At 39.7% G+C, this 16,155-nt stretch overlaps 1 protein-coding gene across 1 annotated transcript in view; it reads left to right on the forward strand.

Moving 5' to 3' along the window:
- Positions 1-623: 623 nt before the first annotated feature.
- The window catches only part of LOC104543534 (disks large homolog 1), a gene marked incomplete at its 5' end in the record, with an annotated part of 45,198 nt that continues 29,666 nt past the window's right edge, over positions 624-16,155 (forward strand). The window contains 3 exons of the mRNA XM_010188168.1: positions 624-810; positions 2,232-2,334; positions 12,798-12,912. Of these exons, the coding sequence (XP_010186470.1) occupies positions 624-810; positions 2,232-2,334; positions 12,798-12,912 (405 nt within the window). The remainder of the gene's footprint in view (positions 811-2,231; positions 2,335-12,797; positions 12,913-16,155) is intronic.

Here is a 16,155-nt window from a genome sequence, read left to right on the forward strand (position 1 = left end):
AAACGAATGCAACAACTTGGTTTAGATTTAACTTCTCCAGTTGGAGTCACTGGACATAAATTTCAAATGTGTTTGAAAATGCCATAAATTCTGATTTATTTTTTAAAGGGCTTGAATTATTTACTGTATTTATTTCTCAAATAACTGGAGTGAAATGAAGCAGTAAGGACTTATTTTTCAATATTGGTGTTTCCATTAGAATTTGGTTTTGATTTTCAGAAAGGGAAAAGAATATTTTGTTACTTGCTATTATTGTTAGGTAGAATAAGACTGTGAGCTCTGCTGAGGCTCTGGATCGATATGGCAAGTGTTTAGTGCTGAAGAGGATTGTAGCATGGTCGACATTTAGTATACATACATACCTATGCGTCGTTCAGTTCACCTGACAGCAGCAGGGAGGAGGTTGTGTTGCATCTGTAAGCAGAATTGTAAGCATACACATAATAGAAAGTATCATTTGAAAGTCTAAGCTTTTTTGGGGGGGGAAGAAGACCAGGGAGGGGAGTGTGGGACACACGACATTGTTGCCTTAAGAAATGTGTAACTTTTCATACTTGCATTTTCAACGCTACTTCCCTCAGAAAACTCTTCTAATTGTTTATTTTACTTTCCCTTATATCCAGTAACCAAGATTTCATATCCCTTTCACTCAGGGAGCCTAGAAAGGTCGTCCTACATCGAGGATCAACAGGCCTTGGTTTCAACATCGTTGGAGGAGAAGATGGAGAAGGAATTTTCATCTCTTTCATCCTTGCAGGAGGCCCAGCTGACCTGAGTGGAGAGCTTAGGAAAGGAGATCGGATAATTTCTGTAGGATTTCTTGCTGCTTTTATTGGAACAACAACAAAAGTTTTCCCCTCCCTGTATATTACTGTCAGTTAATGATCTGCATGCAAAGAACATCATTAACTGAGCTGATTTTGAGAAAATGGAACAAATGCCAATATACTTTCAAAGGATTTTTGAGGACTTCAGTCTGCCTCGGTTTCTCATCTGTAACCTGGTTGAAATAGCACTTTCCTATCTCAGAGATACTCAGTGAAAACATTAACTTCTTTTAGTCTGGTGGCTGAGGGGTGTGTGTGTCTGAATTGGAAGAATGCAGGCTTCAGAAATACACCTAATGGGATGGGGACACTTGGTGGTAGTGTCTAAAATTGGGTGTTTTACTGCTTGGAGTAACTGCTGAACTTCCTGTTGGTCGTAAATAGACCCATCTCATACCTGTCTAAGGGCTTTTTCCATTTTAGTACTGAAGATCAAAGATGTTCTGTGTTTCTTTGAAATTTAATTTATGGAGAATCATTTGTTTGTACAATTACATTGCAATTTGGTATTTATTTGGTAGGAAAATTTTTTCCTCTTAGATTTTGGCTCTGCTGTTAAGATGCTGATGTTAAAACGCATCTTTATTTTAGTTTGATATATGAAAAAATGCTTTTGGTCTAAAATGTGGCACAGTTCTGCTTCAGTTTTTTTTCTGACGCTGTTTTCACATCTGCTGCATTGAAAACAAGGCTGGACCCATGGGGAGTGTGGTCCATCACTGGATGTTGAACACAATATTTATGGATAATCATTTGTTTGTACAATTACATTGTAATTTGGTATTTATTTGGTAGGAATTTTTTCCTCTTAGATTTTGGCTCTGCTGTTAAGATGCTGATGTTAAAACGCATCTTTATTTTAGTTTGATATATGAAAAAATGCTTTTGGTCTAAAATGTGGCACAGTTCTGCTTCAGTTTTTTTTCTGACGCTGTTTTCACATCTGCTGCATTGAAAACAAGGCTGGACCCATGGGGAGTGTGGTCCATCACTGGATGTTGAACACAATGGTCTGTAGGTGTGCTTCAGCTAAGGAGATCGCCAAAGCCCTGTTGTAGAAGGGGAGGTAACGTTCTCTGTGTCTCCTTAGAAAGAAAAAGGTTTTAAGCAAGAAGGAAAATGACCTAGCAAATACAAATTCATTCAGTGACATACTGTGACAGTATTTCTTAACAGAGGAGTATATGTGAGAGACGATTTATTGACTTTGGATTTCAATGAGGATCAGTAACCTTCGTATTAACCAGCTTGTAATACTGGAAATGGGGAAAACTCACATGGCATGGAAGCTATTTTGTGTCCAGGTTGGGTGGTTGGTTTGGTTTGGTTTTTTTCACATCTGTGTTTTGTGATGATCAACACAAACATTTGTTTTGATAAAGAGCTCTTCTGTTTTATTTGTAGGTAAATGGAGTAGATCTAAAAGCAGCAACCCATGAGCAGGCAGCAGCAGCCCTGAAGAACGCAGGCCAAGCAGTAACTATTGTAGCTCAGTACCGTCCGGAAGGTAAGGGTGCCTTATACATTCCTGTTCACTTCTGCAATTTGAAAGTCAGAGAAAGAGAATCCACAATGTCCTCCCACCGCACCTCTCTGTTGAGGAGAGGAGAAACAAATAATGCAATAGATGTTGACATATACCTGTGAGCATAATTGCGGGTGACCAGATAGGAAAATGTGCAAGTGTAGGTGCCATGGCTTGAGATATTTCTTGCTCCGATCATCTTCAGAATTTTGATTTCTTCAGTAAACATTGACGCTGTCATAACATGAAAATTAAGCCAGGAGATTGAGAACTTGGCAGAAATACCATGTTGTTCACTGTTATATTTCACAGGATTTTTTCACCCTTTAATATGGTGGTTTTATTTTCCTTTCTGGTAGGAGAATTAAAGACTAATTCCTTTTCTGTTGCGTTGATTCAGATGACCTAAAAGGACCAGCACGTTTTGATTCCTCCATTTCGTCCTGAGCTGGTGTTTCTGTTTATCCAGCAATTTCTTCTGGTCCAGATTAGACTGCAGCTGATGCTGGTTAACCATCCTTTTGTGTTGCACTGAAGCCAAATCATACTACATCACAACACACGTTTGTCCTTTTGTATTTCTACAACACATAAAAAATATTCCCTAGAGACCTTCAAAACCCACCTGGACGTGTTCCTATGTTATCTTCTCTAGGTGATCCTGCTCTAGCAGGGGGGTTGGATTGGTCCCTTCCAACCCCTACCATTCTGTGATACATTGTCTGTGATATCTGTGTATCTGAGACTTTAAAAATTCAATAGTCTAAAATTATATGCTTACTGTGAGTCTGTAAACCCATATATATCATGTATGTTTATATATAATAAGACTTTTTGGTGTCTTGTTATGAACTGTGCTGATCAACAGCTTTCTTCAGTTTTGCTAAATTGGATGACCCATCACTTAATCTTCCTTGCAGTGACTTGTTTGCTTAAACCTTGCCTTTAACAGTACTGGCACAGGGTAAGTGTAGGTGTTTATCGTGGCTGGACGTTGAGCAGTGCTGCTGCCTTCATCTGAGATTGTTAGGTAGCTGATTGCAGCATGCTTTTTATCGTTCTTTATTTCTTCTCTTCTGTCATGTTTCTTCTATCCTGTCCTCTCCAAGTCTCTGAAACATTAGGTTTCACATTCCCCTCACCCTCTGCCTGCATCAGCATCATGTGTCTCCACTGACCCAGGATGTCTGTCAGTAATGAGGCCAACTGGTTTGTTTGTGTCTGGCTCATGGTCAGCAGCCAGCCCATGTTGTCAGTGCCGATGTTGTCCTGTTTACATATGAAATGTGTAGATTGCTCTGTTCCAGGAGGAGTTTTGTAGGAGTGCTCACTCCAAGACTTCCTTTTAGAAAGAACAGTAAGGTCAGCGTTGGGTCTGGAATATTTGCTTTGGCTTTGTGTCAGAATTGTCAGATATTTCTGTTGATATGCATTTGGCCTCTGCTTATCCTCTGCTTAGCTCTGCAGTGTTGTGACAGGTGGGTCTAATAGTTACACCTTCTTGTTCTTTGCATAGGGATCCCTCACCTTAGTGAGAAATGAAGCTTATGCTTTCATTTATCCATGAGTTGTCCTCTTGAGCGGCCGATTTGCTTTTTTTGTTCAAAGAGGGCATTCTTTGTCACTATTTCTTCTGCTAGGAATATATGTTGAGAGGTGGCTCCTAGTTGCAGAACAAATGTTTCTCTGCTAGAATATATCCCAGAACACAAGCATTTTTTCTTTCCTTGCCAAACGTGTATCCAGACTTCATGCAAAGGCAGCAGTTTTTCAGTCCTTTCTTTCTGACATTCAGGCCTTAAAAAGAAAAGAATCCCTTCATGCTCCGAGAGTCAGAACTCTTTTCCTTTTAGAATAAGAGAACTAAGCATTTTCCATGGCTCCTGTTCTTTCTGCACTGGAAATAACAGCTTCCTTCATTACTGCTTGTCCAATAGATGACTTATTTTCTTGCAATGCGCATTGAGGTGCTTGACTGACTGGGATTTTGACTCATTGCACAGAAAGACTTGCCCAAAGCAACATACGCTGCCTCTTCGAAATTTCTCGACTGTCGCTTGTAGATGTCAAACCTAGAGCTGTACTCGTTCCTTCACCATTACTGAAGCATTCAGAACAAGACTGTGTGCAGCTGAGCTGTATGGCGAATGCAGCTCTCTGAGAGGATGCATGTGGGAGATGTTACTTGAATTATACTGGATTATGGGCAGACATCTGACACATCAATCACAACAAGAATTTTCATTTATTTTTTTTTTAAGATCTTTGGTCTGCATGACTGTCCTTTCTGAAATAGTGCTTAAAATGTTCATTTGAAGTGAAGATCTTGCTCTACCCTTTTGAAGTATGCCATGAAGGAAAAGAGTAACTAAAAGATTGAGATCCACTGTGGTTTGGAGGCAAAGTATGAATTGACACATGGCCAACCTGCCTCAGAGAGCTCTAGCTACTAATGTCGGATTTTGTTGACATCTCTGCTTGCCTTTTACTTACTCCTTGTGAAAAGAGGTTGAATGGGACTCCAGCTGTCAGCTTCTTTCAGGTCTGCTAGGGGAGGTGAATTGGAACTCACTGTTCATATCTTAGAGAGTAGCAAAGAAAATATTCCCTTAAGGGTTACTGTTTGTTTATCGTAGGAAAGCAGCCTGTTAGAGAACTGACTTTTAATCACATGGGCAGTATTTTCTATTTGGAGTGTTCTTTGATCATCTTAATATTTCCTAAATTATAGCTGCGGATGGTGGTCTTTTCCCCTCTCGATGTATTTAAGTTGGGAAAGTGTGTGTATATATATTTACATAATTATTTCCACTTTTGGTTTATGCTATTCAAAAAAGGTTAAAAAGTATGGAAATGAAGAGTTCATAAAATCACTGTTCATCGTTGGTGTTTCTCAAACGTCTTTGTAAGGATGAAGAGCATCAGTTATAACTGCTTGCATTGCATATGTGTTTTCCTTACATTTATAAATCCAGCAGGATTTAGTAAAAGATGCTGACAGCTAGGACAGATCAAGGAGATTCTAGACATCCATCAGGGTTCATTATAACTGGGTAAATAGATTCAGCATGATAGGAGCATTTGGAAGACGCTTGGGACCAGCTCAGTTCACTCCCTGTAATTGTATGTGACAGTTCGTATGTTCACAGATGTGGTGGGGAATGCTAATTTGTGGTTTTACATGCTGCCACATTAGAGCTATCAGAAATTCCCCATTTGTCTTTCTCAGATCTTGGGGAAAAGAGGGTTTTTGCAAGCAGTTCTCTCTCAGAAAAGCCCAAGCAGGCTGCAGGAAAAAATAAAATCTTTGGAAAACTCCTATCACGGAAAGGGTTGAATTTTCCATATGTGTCTCCTCAAATCCATGGTTTATCAAACAGTAGTTACTGGACTTGGGGTAGGCTGATATGGCTGAATGATACTGCTTTTATTATATCCAGGCTCACATTACCTAACTGCTGACTTTTTTTCCCCCTTAAATCTCTGAAATGTTCCTTGGCTATAGAACTGGTTGAAAAGAGATGTAATCTCATTTCTAAAAATATCCTTCTGGGCATTCATTTTGTTTCCAGCAGTGTTCAGGAAATTTGAGAGATGCAGTACAAAATTTTCTTATATACTGAAGCAAATTTCAGCAGTTTACCAGCTCTCTATGGGATAGCTGATGTGAAGGTGTTCTCTGCTTGCAGAAGTGACTTTGTGTATCAGGCACCACTTCTGTAGTCCCATGACTTATGCTTTGTCCGTGTAGGTTCCATGCTTTGTCTTGCAGCTTACCTCAGAGCTCCTGTGCTGAACTGTTGAATCACCTGTGGTGTTGTAGCTGTACATTTGTGGTAGGTACTCACACGTGTGTGTATGCAGAGTCTGCTCCAGGTTTGAACCTGCTGGGACTGGATGCTGCAGAAGACGGGTCCATGGTAGGAGAAAAGCAGAAGGAAATGGGAATTGTCCTGCAGAATCTTGGTGAGGGAGTCAGGATGTCGTTCTCATTTTCCTCTTCATTTGGAAGCTTTTCCTTATTTCCTGATGTGTACTGCAAATTTCTGTCTTTTCAAGACATCGTTGATGAACAAAAAGGGGCTTTTCTTTTTGATGAGTTCCACTGGAAATGAAGCACTGTGACCTGCAGTAGATCCAAAGAAAGGTCTCCAGTACACAGCAGCATTTTGATGTGCCATTTTCATTTGTAGACGTTTCTGAGCCATTTCATTTTCCCGTTGCTCCCTGGCTCTGCAGAGACACCTCAGTGCCATGCTGCCATCTCCCTTCTTTGGGTTTCATACAGGTGCAAGAGAGTAAGGAAAAACTGTGACATCAGTGTAGAAGAATGAGAGGAAGCTCTATGCAATTTGGGTATACATATATCTTCTGGGAGCAGGGGTTCAGAGATGGCCAGAATTATGGTCATGCCATGTAGCTGGGATGTAGGAACATGAGGGTCTTAGTGCTTGAAGGGAATATGGTGAGGAGAGGAGCAGCATGGAGGAAGCATGGGACTGTCCAGAGGTGTACGGCCTTTGGAGGACTCTCCCCTCATTTGACACTGACATTTCCGTTGTTATAGCCATTGAAAAATTAAAAGAGGATCTGAAACAAGTGTTTTGAAGATGACATAACAATAGTATTACTGCATAATTCAGAATTCCTGGAAGGTTAGACTTTGCCATGCTGAAAAGGTGTGAGGCCAGTAGACTACTGTAACTGTGTTATAGCTTGAGTGCATTTAAGTGTTTAAAAATAAGAAAAACAGCCAAAGAAACACATTAAAAGCATGAAAATCTATTTGGTTGACAATGGATAGGAAATAATTTTGTGGATTAAACATTTTTTTCGTAGTTGTATTCTACTAGATCAGAACTGGGTAATTAAATATATGTATAACATTCACTGCAATTACATACACGTCAGTTCTGAAAACTGCTCTTGGAGGGCCTTGAAAAAGCATCCAGGGAAAATGTATTGGCATCAGCCATCGTTCATTGGTCACCTGGGCCTTCCCTCAGAAAAGGAGCAAAATTCAGATAGCCCTGCCATGACAGGCACTTTGTTTTTCCAAGGATCCAGCTAATGTGCAAAAAATAAGTATCATTTTAACTGGTACAGCAGTCTTCTTGCCACGTGAGTTCTCAGGTGCCTGTTACTTGCAATACAGAATCTACATCGGTCTTTTCCCTTTGTAATTCAGCCCATCAAGTCCATCTCTGTGTATCCACCTCTTTTCTGAAAGCGTAGTGAGGTGGTTAAGTGATCAGATTAGCTCTGTGTGCTGAGGGGATCGGGGGGATCAGTGTCAGATTAAGACAGGGTGGAGCCAAAACAAAGGAAGATTTTAAGGTAGTTTTTGGTGAAATTTCTGCTTCTGAACTTACATTGGTAAGGTACTTAATGCGCTTTTTTCTTTCAGCTTTATCAAAGGAAATAAGTGATTCTCCATTACCAAATGTATTCAGGGTTCTTAATTCAATCAAAGCTCCTCATACTTTGTTAGCCAGATTTTTAGGTGGATTTTCAGGTGTTCTTTTTTTGTTGTTTTGAAGGACTGACTGCATCTACTGAAAATAAGAACATACTACGACAACTTTGTATTTTTTGTTTGCTCTTGTCCTTAAAGCAAATGAGTCAAAAGAGAAAGGAGAATAAAAAAAAGCAGGGAGGGGGAAGCTTTGTGAAGGCATTACCTTTCCATGGGCGGTATCTGGCCAAGTTTTCTGTTTGTGACACTTCATCTCTGCACTGTTTTCTGGGGGGATTTAGAACAATAACTAAGCTCTGGGAAATAGCAGCACTTCCATGTGTATAAACTGAGATTATTTTCTGAGCGTTTGTCTTGAAATATTTCGTAAATCTTCTGTTTGTAGAAGTCCAGCTGGAGTAGCAGAAAGCCAGTGATGCTTTTGGAAAACTTAGTTTTCGGTGTTTGGTTTTTTTTATCAGGAGGATGAGCTTCCCTTGCTTTTTAGCTGAGAACATGGATTGTCTTAAGCAAAGGAGGTTTAAAAGACCGGCATATCCCAAATGAATAAAATAAAAAATTCTTTTAAAAAGTAAGGATTCAATAAAAAGTTTATCCTGTTTCGTGATAGGTGGTCTCTAGTCTTCCAGGCTTTTGTTCCTGCTTGTTTTGTACCTGGTTCTACTCATTTGCAAGTAATCCAGCTTAGCCAATTAAAGTACCTTTAAAATCGGGCCCATTAAGATTAGAAGAAGGGTTCTGCTATATTTAGTCCTGACAGACGCTGTAAGGCGGCTTACACATATTTTAATCCTTTAAAACCTCACTCCTGCTCTTTGATGTATAAATAAAATTGTTTGTCTTTCTTCAAGAGCAGTTCAGCCTTTTACAAGTTGTGAATGTGTGGTAAACCTTTGACAATGCATTTGGTGAACTCACTTCAGCAGGGACTGGACCTCGTTTCCTTCTGAGTTTTGCAGGCTCTGCAGGAGGTGATCTTAACTAAATACAAATGCCGTTTTTCTAATCTGTTCTGAAATTCCGTGGCCCAGTCTTTCAAGTGATTAAGGAGGTACAAGCTCATTACACATCAGAGTGCGTGAAAGCCACCAACAGCATTGTGGTCTCTCTCAGGTCAAATTAATATAAAATGACAAGCATTAAACAAAGTAATATCTCATAAAAAATGATTTATGATGTTTTTATTGTGGGCCATACACTTTAATAGGTAACCTCTGTGCTCGTATTTTTGAGTGGTTGTACTAAATGTGCTGTACTCCACAACCTCCTCTACCAACTGGAATTTATACTATGGTCTGTAACAAGAAAGGATGTGCAAAACATGAGTGGTACCTTTGAATTTATCAAACAGCAGTATAAATAATCAAAGGATGGTAGCAGCACATGACAAACTCATGAATACGACTTTGTGCATCCACATGCTGTGGCAGTCCTTGGAAACGGGCGGAAGGGCAATACAAGATCAGCGCGGTGGTGGCCTCCTTAACTTGCTACCAGGCTCTGTTTGCTTGGAGGTGCCATGAGAAGGAAAGTTGAGTATTCTGAGAGTGGAGTAAAGAATATAAATCACTGGTTATATAAAACTGTCAGCACAAGAGTCCTGCTTTGACAGATCCAGTGGGTCCTGCTAAAGGAGGGCTTTCCACAGACAGATGGGAAGAGGGAAGCAAGGGGCATACTTTTTTAGCTGAACTTTTTCAGCTCTTCGTGGGTTCAGTGTATGTAAGAATCTCTGCTTCTCAGTGCTGTGCTGCCATCTGTTCCCTGTGCATCCCTGCTTCCCTGAATTGCTTTTCCTTCTGTGCCGTTTGTTGAATTTTCCAACCCTTCTAGTAGTCTTCGGTTCTTTTGCCCTAATTGCTAGAACGTGTGTCCCAGATAAAATTAATTACCAGAGGCATGTAGGTAGTCTTCTGGTGCTTCTGTAACCAGATACGATTGCATTTTGTATGGATCGCATTTGATACACGTGTGTCTCGGCTATGAGTCTGCAGTCCTGCTAGCAGCTGCTCCCCTCTCGTAGAGCATGTGAGATGAGACAGCTGTGGAGTCTTCTGACTGCTGCCCTACGACTCCTTTTCTCCATTTCAGAGGCTACCAGATGGCATCGGTGTTCTTCAGTTTAATGAGAGATTGAAGGTGCTAAAGACAGTTGTTATCTAACTCTTATTAATCATAGAGATAAAATATAACCTTTTCTAGACAGATTAGCAGAGCTTACCCTTTGCTTTATAATGCCAAATTAATCAGCAGGGGATGAGGTGCTGATCCTTCGGGTACCAAACTGATACTGCTTTTCTGATGCTATCAAGAGTCTTGCTGTTGTCTTATTTTCTGTCTCCAGCGTTAGTTTCGGTACTACTGTACCCAATACCAAGCTTTCTTTTTTAAAATCCCAAAACCCTGTCTAATTTTCAGTTCTAACCCAATGATTTTGGGATTTCTATCCATCCTGTTCCTCCCAAAACCTTCTGTAAGAGGAATACAAGTCAAAGTTTTAGCTTTCTCTACATCAGAGGAGCTTACCACATTCCATCTGCATGGAGTGGTTAAGCTTTTCCTAAATATGACATCTCTTGGCACCCCTTCTTTTTGAACATAGAGGCTTCTCAGTCCCAGCCCATTAGTTTCCTTTTTTGCTTTACTGGCATGGCAGAAGCCTCCATGTAGATATTATTCTCCTTCATACTCCTACAGATGTCCCTGTCACTCATTCAGTACTCACTTCCCAGGAGTTCTGATGGGAAAAATTAAGTTACTCCAGGAAACTGCAAGGCCAGCAGCCTGAAGATGAGCTATAGGATAAAGTAGAATTAAACGATAATACAGAATAACCACCCCTGTTAACTCTTATGTGCTACATGCTGCATAGGAGGAAATCTGATTCTTTCAACATGTGAACCATGATACTTTCTCAACAGAAATTTGTAGTCTTTTCCAGTAGCTAATGCAAAGAACCGCAGTTATTTTCCATACTGAACAGGCTGTAGCACAAGGAAATGCTTGGATCACCTGTTCTTTTCCATTCTTACTATTGTTTCACACAGGGGTCATAAAAAAAATCTTCAATATCAGAAATCTCAGCTACCATTCTTGTAGGATGCTTGACGTTTAGAGCTTTAATCTTCCAAAACATCCGAGAAACGAGTGAGAGGCTTAAAAGATCAATTCTGAGGTACAGTTGAGGAAAATGAGGTGACTTCCCCAAGGCCATGCAGTGCAGCAGTAGCACAGCAGAAACAGACTGTTCTGTCTGCATCTGGGCCCTTCCCCTAAGGGACACTGCTTCCTAAAAAGGGTCATTTTCTCACGTTTCTCTGAAGATACCATCCTCTCATCTGAAATTCATTTGCTATTAGTGATAGCATTGGTAGTGGTAGAAAGAATGTCTTTGTTTCTCTTTTAAACACCATCATTCTGTTGTAGTGCTGGGAAATTGTTTGATCTGAACTGTATTTGTAAAAAGGCACTTGATGCTGTTTTAAAAACTTAAGTTGCTGTCTTAAAAACTACTAGCTTTTGGTTTTAAAGGAGGAAAAAGTCAAGGTTATTTAAAAGACCCTTCATAATCTGGATAAGGTTCGTTCTAGTTGCTATTGCTAGAGCATTTGATTATAGTTACCTTGGTAAAGGGAGTGATATACCAGAAACTGGTTCACAGAGCGTTCTTCTGTAACTTAATTTCTGTTTTCTTCTTCTCTGGTTAGTCTGTGAGCCTTGGTGCCCGCTGTCTGCTACGAAATGTAATACGATAAATCGTTCGTGGGATTTGGGTGACTGTTGACAGAGCCTCAGTTTAGAGATTTCCTGAAGACTTTTGCATTTCAGAGCCCTCTTTATCAATCTTGCATTTCCTGAGTGAATTTGATGCCTGCAGGGAATAAGGGTGCAGCTAGGGAGAGCAGCACATTACACACTACCCGGCTCAGCAGCTGCTTGCTGCACACACCCTGGCTCTCCCAGTGTTGACTTGTTATAATCTGGCATCACGTGGTGTCCGGGTGAAGGTGGTGGCTGCAGAGCGTTTCCTTCGACTGGAAAGGTTTTACAAGTGGATCTGTTGATCCTGAAGTTCAAACTGTTCAGCTGAAGGAAAAACTTACTTGTTCTGAGCTCATGTTTTGTGCTGACAGCATGTAAGTACCTTGCTTCAGGAGATATTTGCCCTGAAGAAGCTATTGCTATTTTACTGCTTGCCTTTGTAGCTAAAATCAAATGTGTTTAGCTTAGCTTTATTCGTACACAGCGCTGCTTAAGAACACAATCTGTTTTTCCAGGATTAGCACTGTACATAATTCTATAGAGGGAGTTTGAATCTCTAATGCCGTTTACAAGTGGATTGAGATTCATGCCAGAATTCTGGATTATTTTTTTTCCTTTCCTGAGCTCACATGGGAACGTTGTCTTATTCAGAAAATGTTTTGCATATTTCCCACCTTATGGTGCTAATTTCTTCATCTGATTCAAGTCCAGGGATATAAAAGTGTCTGTTCAATATTGGTTTTTCAGGCACTTTTCATTCCCATTTCTAACACCTAAAATTTAAAAAGCATAGTTTTTGTCATGGGTTAAAACTTGTCTATATCTGTCTGTTTATTACTATACAATTGATAAGTGTTGTAGAAATGCTTGTTTTAATTAGGAAAACAAATAGTTACTGTGAACTAGAGAGTTAAACCATGATTTTTTTAAGTATAACGGATATTTGCTTCTGCTAATTTACTTTGCCTAATCACAATTATTGCGAGTTTTATTTCGGGTAATATTGATCCCTGTTAGAACTTCCCACAGCTTTAAGTACTAAACATAGTGCTTAATAAAAACGTTGGGGTTTGAGAGGTTGTTTTTTTTCCTTGTATTAAAAAAGCTTTTATAAATGCTTATTCTCTGAGATTTTTCAGCATCTTTGTGAGTAATGTAATGGCTGAATTTCAGAGGAGATGAATTGCAGTTCCTCTCTTTCTTGCAGAATACAGTCGTTTCGAAGCTAAAATACATGATTTACGGGAGCAGATGATGAACAGTAGCATTAGTTCAGGATCAGGATCTTTGCGAACCAGCCAGAAGAGATCCCTATATGTCAGGTAATCATCTTTTTCACCATACTGCCAGTGTGCTTTTCTGCATTTCTGTATTTGCTTTTTTATACAATTATTTATTCATTATTGATCGTAACAAGTTGATATTTTTATGCAAAATATATTAAAATAGAGTTTAATTTAGATAAATTAATTTAGTATAGCCGAAAAAGTAATCCTAGCCCTGAGAACCCTGTGTGAGCTTTGTAGAGTGATGCTGGTCCTTGCTTTGTGTCCTGCCTCTCAGAGAGATGGTGGTAATCCTTCAGCAAAACCATGTATTTGTTCATTAAGTTACTGTATGTGAAGTATTAACAACTTGCTTAATACAGTTTGTGGGTTTTGCAACAGCAGTCTTCATGTTCTCCCTTGTTCAGTTCTTGCATTCAAATTCATCATCTATTTCCATCTTGTTTCCTTCAACTTACTTGAGTTGTATTCTCAGCTTGCACTAGGAAATCTTATTTCTATCTCCAGTAGCATTTTGTTATCGAATGTTTTCCATGGTAACAAGAGAGCAAATGCATCAAAGCCAATGAACTGAATATTCTTCATTAATTTATTCATATAGAATTAAACATAAAGAAGGCTAAAAGGGGTTGAAAATATAAAAGAACATGAAGCAGTTCAGAAAATAGGTGGTTTCACTGAGAGGTTGTGGCAAGGTGCAGCTCATTAACGTGCCAATTAACTCCTACATCAGTTATTATATACTGGTAAAACATAACATTTCGAGTCTGGAATGTGGGCGAAAGGATTGCATTTTTGTAAACAAAGTGATTTTTTGAGTTCCCTGAACCTGCTCATCTCTGGATTGAATAAGGGCCAGCAGTTGCCTCTGGCAGGGGCCAGAACAGTTTAGTAGAGCAGGGACGACTTCAGTAGTGACAGTGCTTGGGTTAAAACTTGCTTTAAAATGTTGTAGGACCTCACTGGATTACTTGCTAAAATCCTAAGCTTAGGTGCTATTAACTTTTCCCATCTGAAGCAGATACTGCTCAGCTCCTGGTGCTGTACCCATTGAACTGTGGGAAAGGAAGCAAGTCTTATATGAGGTGGTTGCCTGAGTAATTGCTTCTGTGCTCAGAAAAGTCTCAGTCCTTTGCAACCTACATCTGAAGGTTTTGAAACGAATCTAGTCAGTTACTTACACAGGGCTTGTGTTCAGATTGACTGTACATGGCCCTTATGTTCCGACCTATTATTTCAGTAGCTTTATCTGATCTGGATTCTCTTTTTTGCAGCAGTGATCTTGGGTTTTTTTTGTACTTTGTCTGCCTTAAATATTTTTGGGAGTCAGAATATAAATCTCTAAGGATAAATGCCTTAAATACTAAGGATAATGCTTGACGTCTCAGTTATCCAGTCATCTTAGAATTTCCACAGGTAGGTGTACATATGGATATTGTAGTGAAACCTTCCTTTCCATAATCCCAAGATTTATCACTTTAGCCCTTATCATATAACTAAGCCTAAACAATTCTCAATGCTTTTATTTTGCTTGGTTAGCTATAGCCTGATTAAGTTCTAAACCGCTTACGCTCATGTTCACACATTGGTCTGGCTTTTTAAGCCACCGACAAGCATTTTGTGTGTATGTAGATCTTATTACAGCAATGGAAGCCGCTACCTGTACATGATTGAGTTTGAGCTCTTGACTTTGCCAGCTGCAGAAAATGCAGCCTTCTCCAGGTTGTTGGCAGAAGTGTCATGGAAAGTGGTGTTTCCCTTTACCCAGTCTCAGAAACTTGGAATCAGCTTTGTTGTAAGTCAGAACAAAAATCTGAACTGCTAAAGTTCCTCAGGAAAAGTACTTTTCCACCCACGTCTCTTAACAGAGGGTGTTGCTAGGTCTTTTGAGATCTACTCTTGTCATCACACCATAAGATGCCAAAGACTGGTAGGCAACTTGGTATCCACAGGATGGGTTCACATCTGTTCTGTCTGGTTTCTGGTGTAATTTTGACCTCATTCAAGTAAGTTTTATGAATCTTTTGACATGCTGCTAGATACTGACAGAAGATGTTAGTTATGCAGCTTATCCCTTATTAGAAGTCACTCTTGTATGGCCATTCTGTATGTCTGATTGTGTGAATTAAAAGCCAGTTTTAGTAACTGCAGTATTTGGACGTGCCTTAAAGAATTCTAGTAATATAATGCTGAATTGGATGGTAAATCCAACGGTAAAATGTTTATAGGCATTCAACCATCAGATACATCACTGTGTTTCATAACTGAAAGTTATATCTTTATGAATAGTCTGCCTGTAAACAGAATTTTTGGGGTGTTGTGTTAAGGAAAAGACAGTTGTGTTCGCCTGCAAATACAATTTGAAGTAAAACGGCAGATTTTTCTTCTTAACTGTTTGTATATCGATGTATGATGAATAACAATAGAGCAAACAGGCCTTGGAGGGCAATACAAATATAACAATTCAGCAGCAGGTGACTCTTCATTTGCTCATGTAATTCTCTCTCTATCTCTCTCTCTTTCCGCCCCACCTCATTAAGATGTGCTGGTTTAATGGTTCTAGGAGAAGAGCAATTCTCTCATACAGTGTTCCTGTTGTTACCTCTGAACTACATCTATATGCTCTCCTCCTTCATCTGCAGGTTCAAAAAGCACAAAAAGTGAGATACGTTCATGCTATCAAGTTTCTATGATAACATGTTGACAGGGAGAAAATTTGTTCCATATTTTATCTCATCTTCAATGCCAGATCTCAATCTGTGCAATTTGTGTAGAATTCACAATGAAAAAACTACTTTTACCTCTTTGCGTTTTTCCGAGCAGCATGATACATTGCAAATTCAAACAGTGGTGCTGATTCCTGCTTGGGTTAAAGCAATAAATGGTTACATCTCCAAGTGGAAGAAACTGCACAGTTTTGAAATCATTACGAAATTTCAATTAAATCTATTGAAAACTAAGATCTGGCATTAGCACCACACCTGAAAAGTTTACCGTCCTGCGAGAGGAGCTTAATTTGGCATCCCTTTGTTATTCTGCTAATTCAAACATCTAGTTTCAAACAGCTTTCCCAAAAACTCAGGGAGAAAAATGGAACCTCCTTTATCATAGAATCACAGAGCGGTTTGGTTTGGAAGGGACCTTAAAGCTCCCCCAGTCCACCCCCTGCCATGGGCAGGGACACCTCCACCAGCCCAGGTTGCTCAAAGCCCCATCCAACCTGGCCTTGAACACTGCCAGGGAGGGGGCATCCACAGCTTCCCTGGGCAACCTGTGCCA

This window comes from Mesitornis unicolor, unplaced genomic scaffold (genome assembly GCF_000695765.1).
Source record: "Mesitornis unicolor isolate BGI_N332 unplaced genomic scaffold, ASM69576v1 scaffold1007, whole genome shotgun sequence".
In the NCBI taxonomy this organism is placed as follows: Eukaryota; Metazoa; Chordata; class Aves; order Mesitornithiformes; family Mesitornithidae; genus Mesitornis; species Mesitornis unicolor.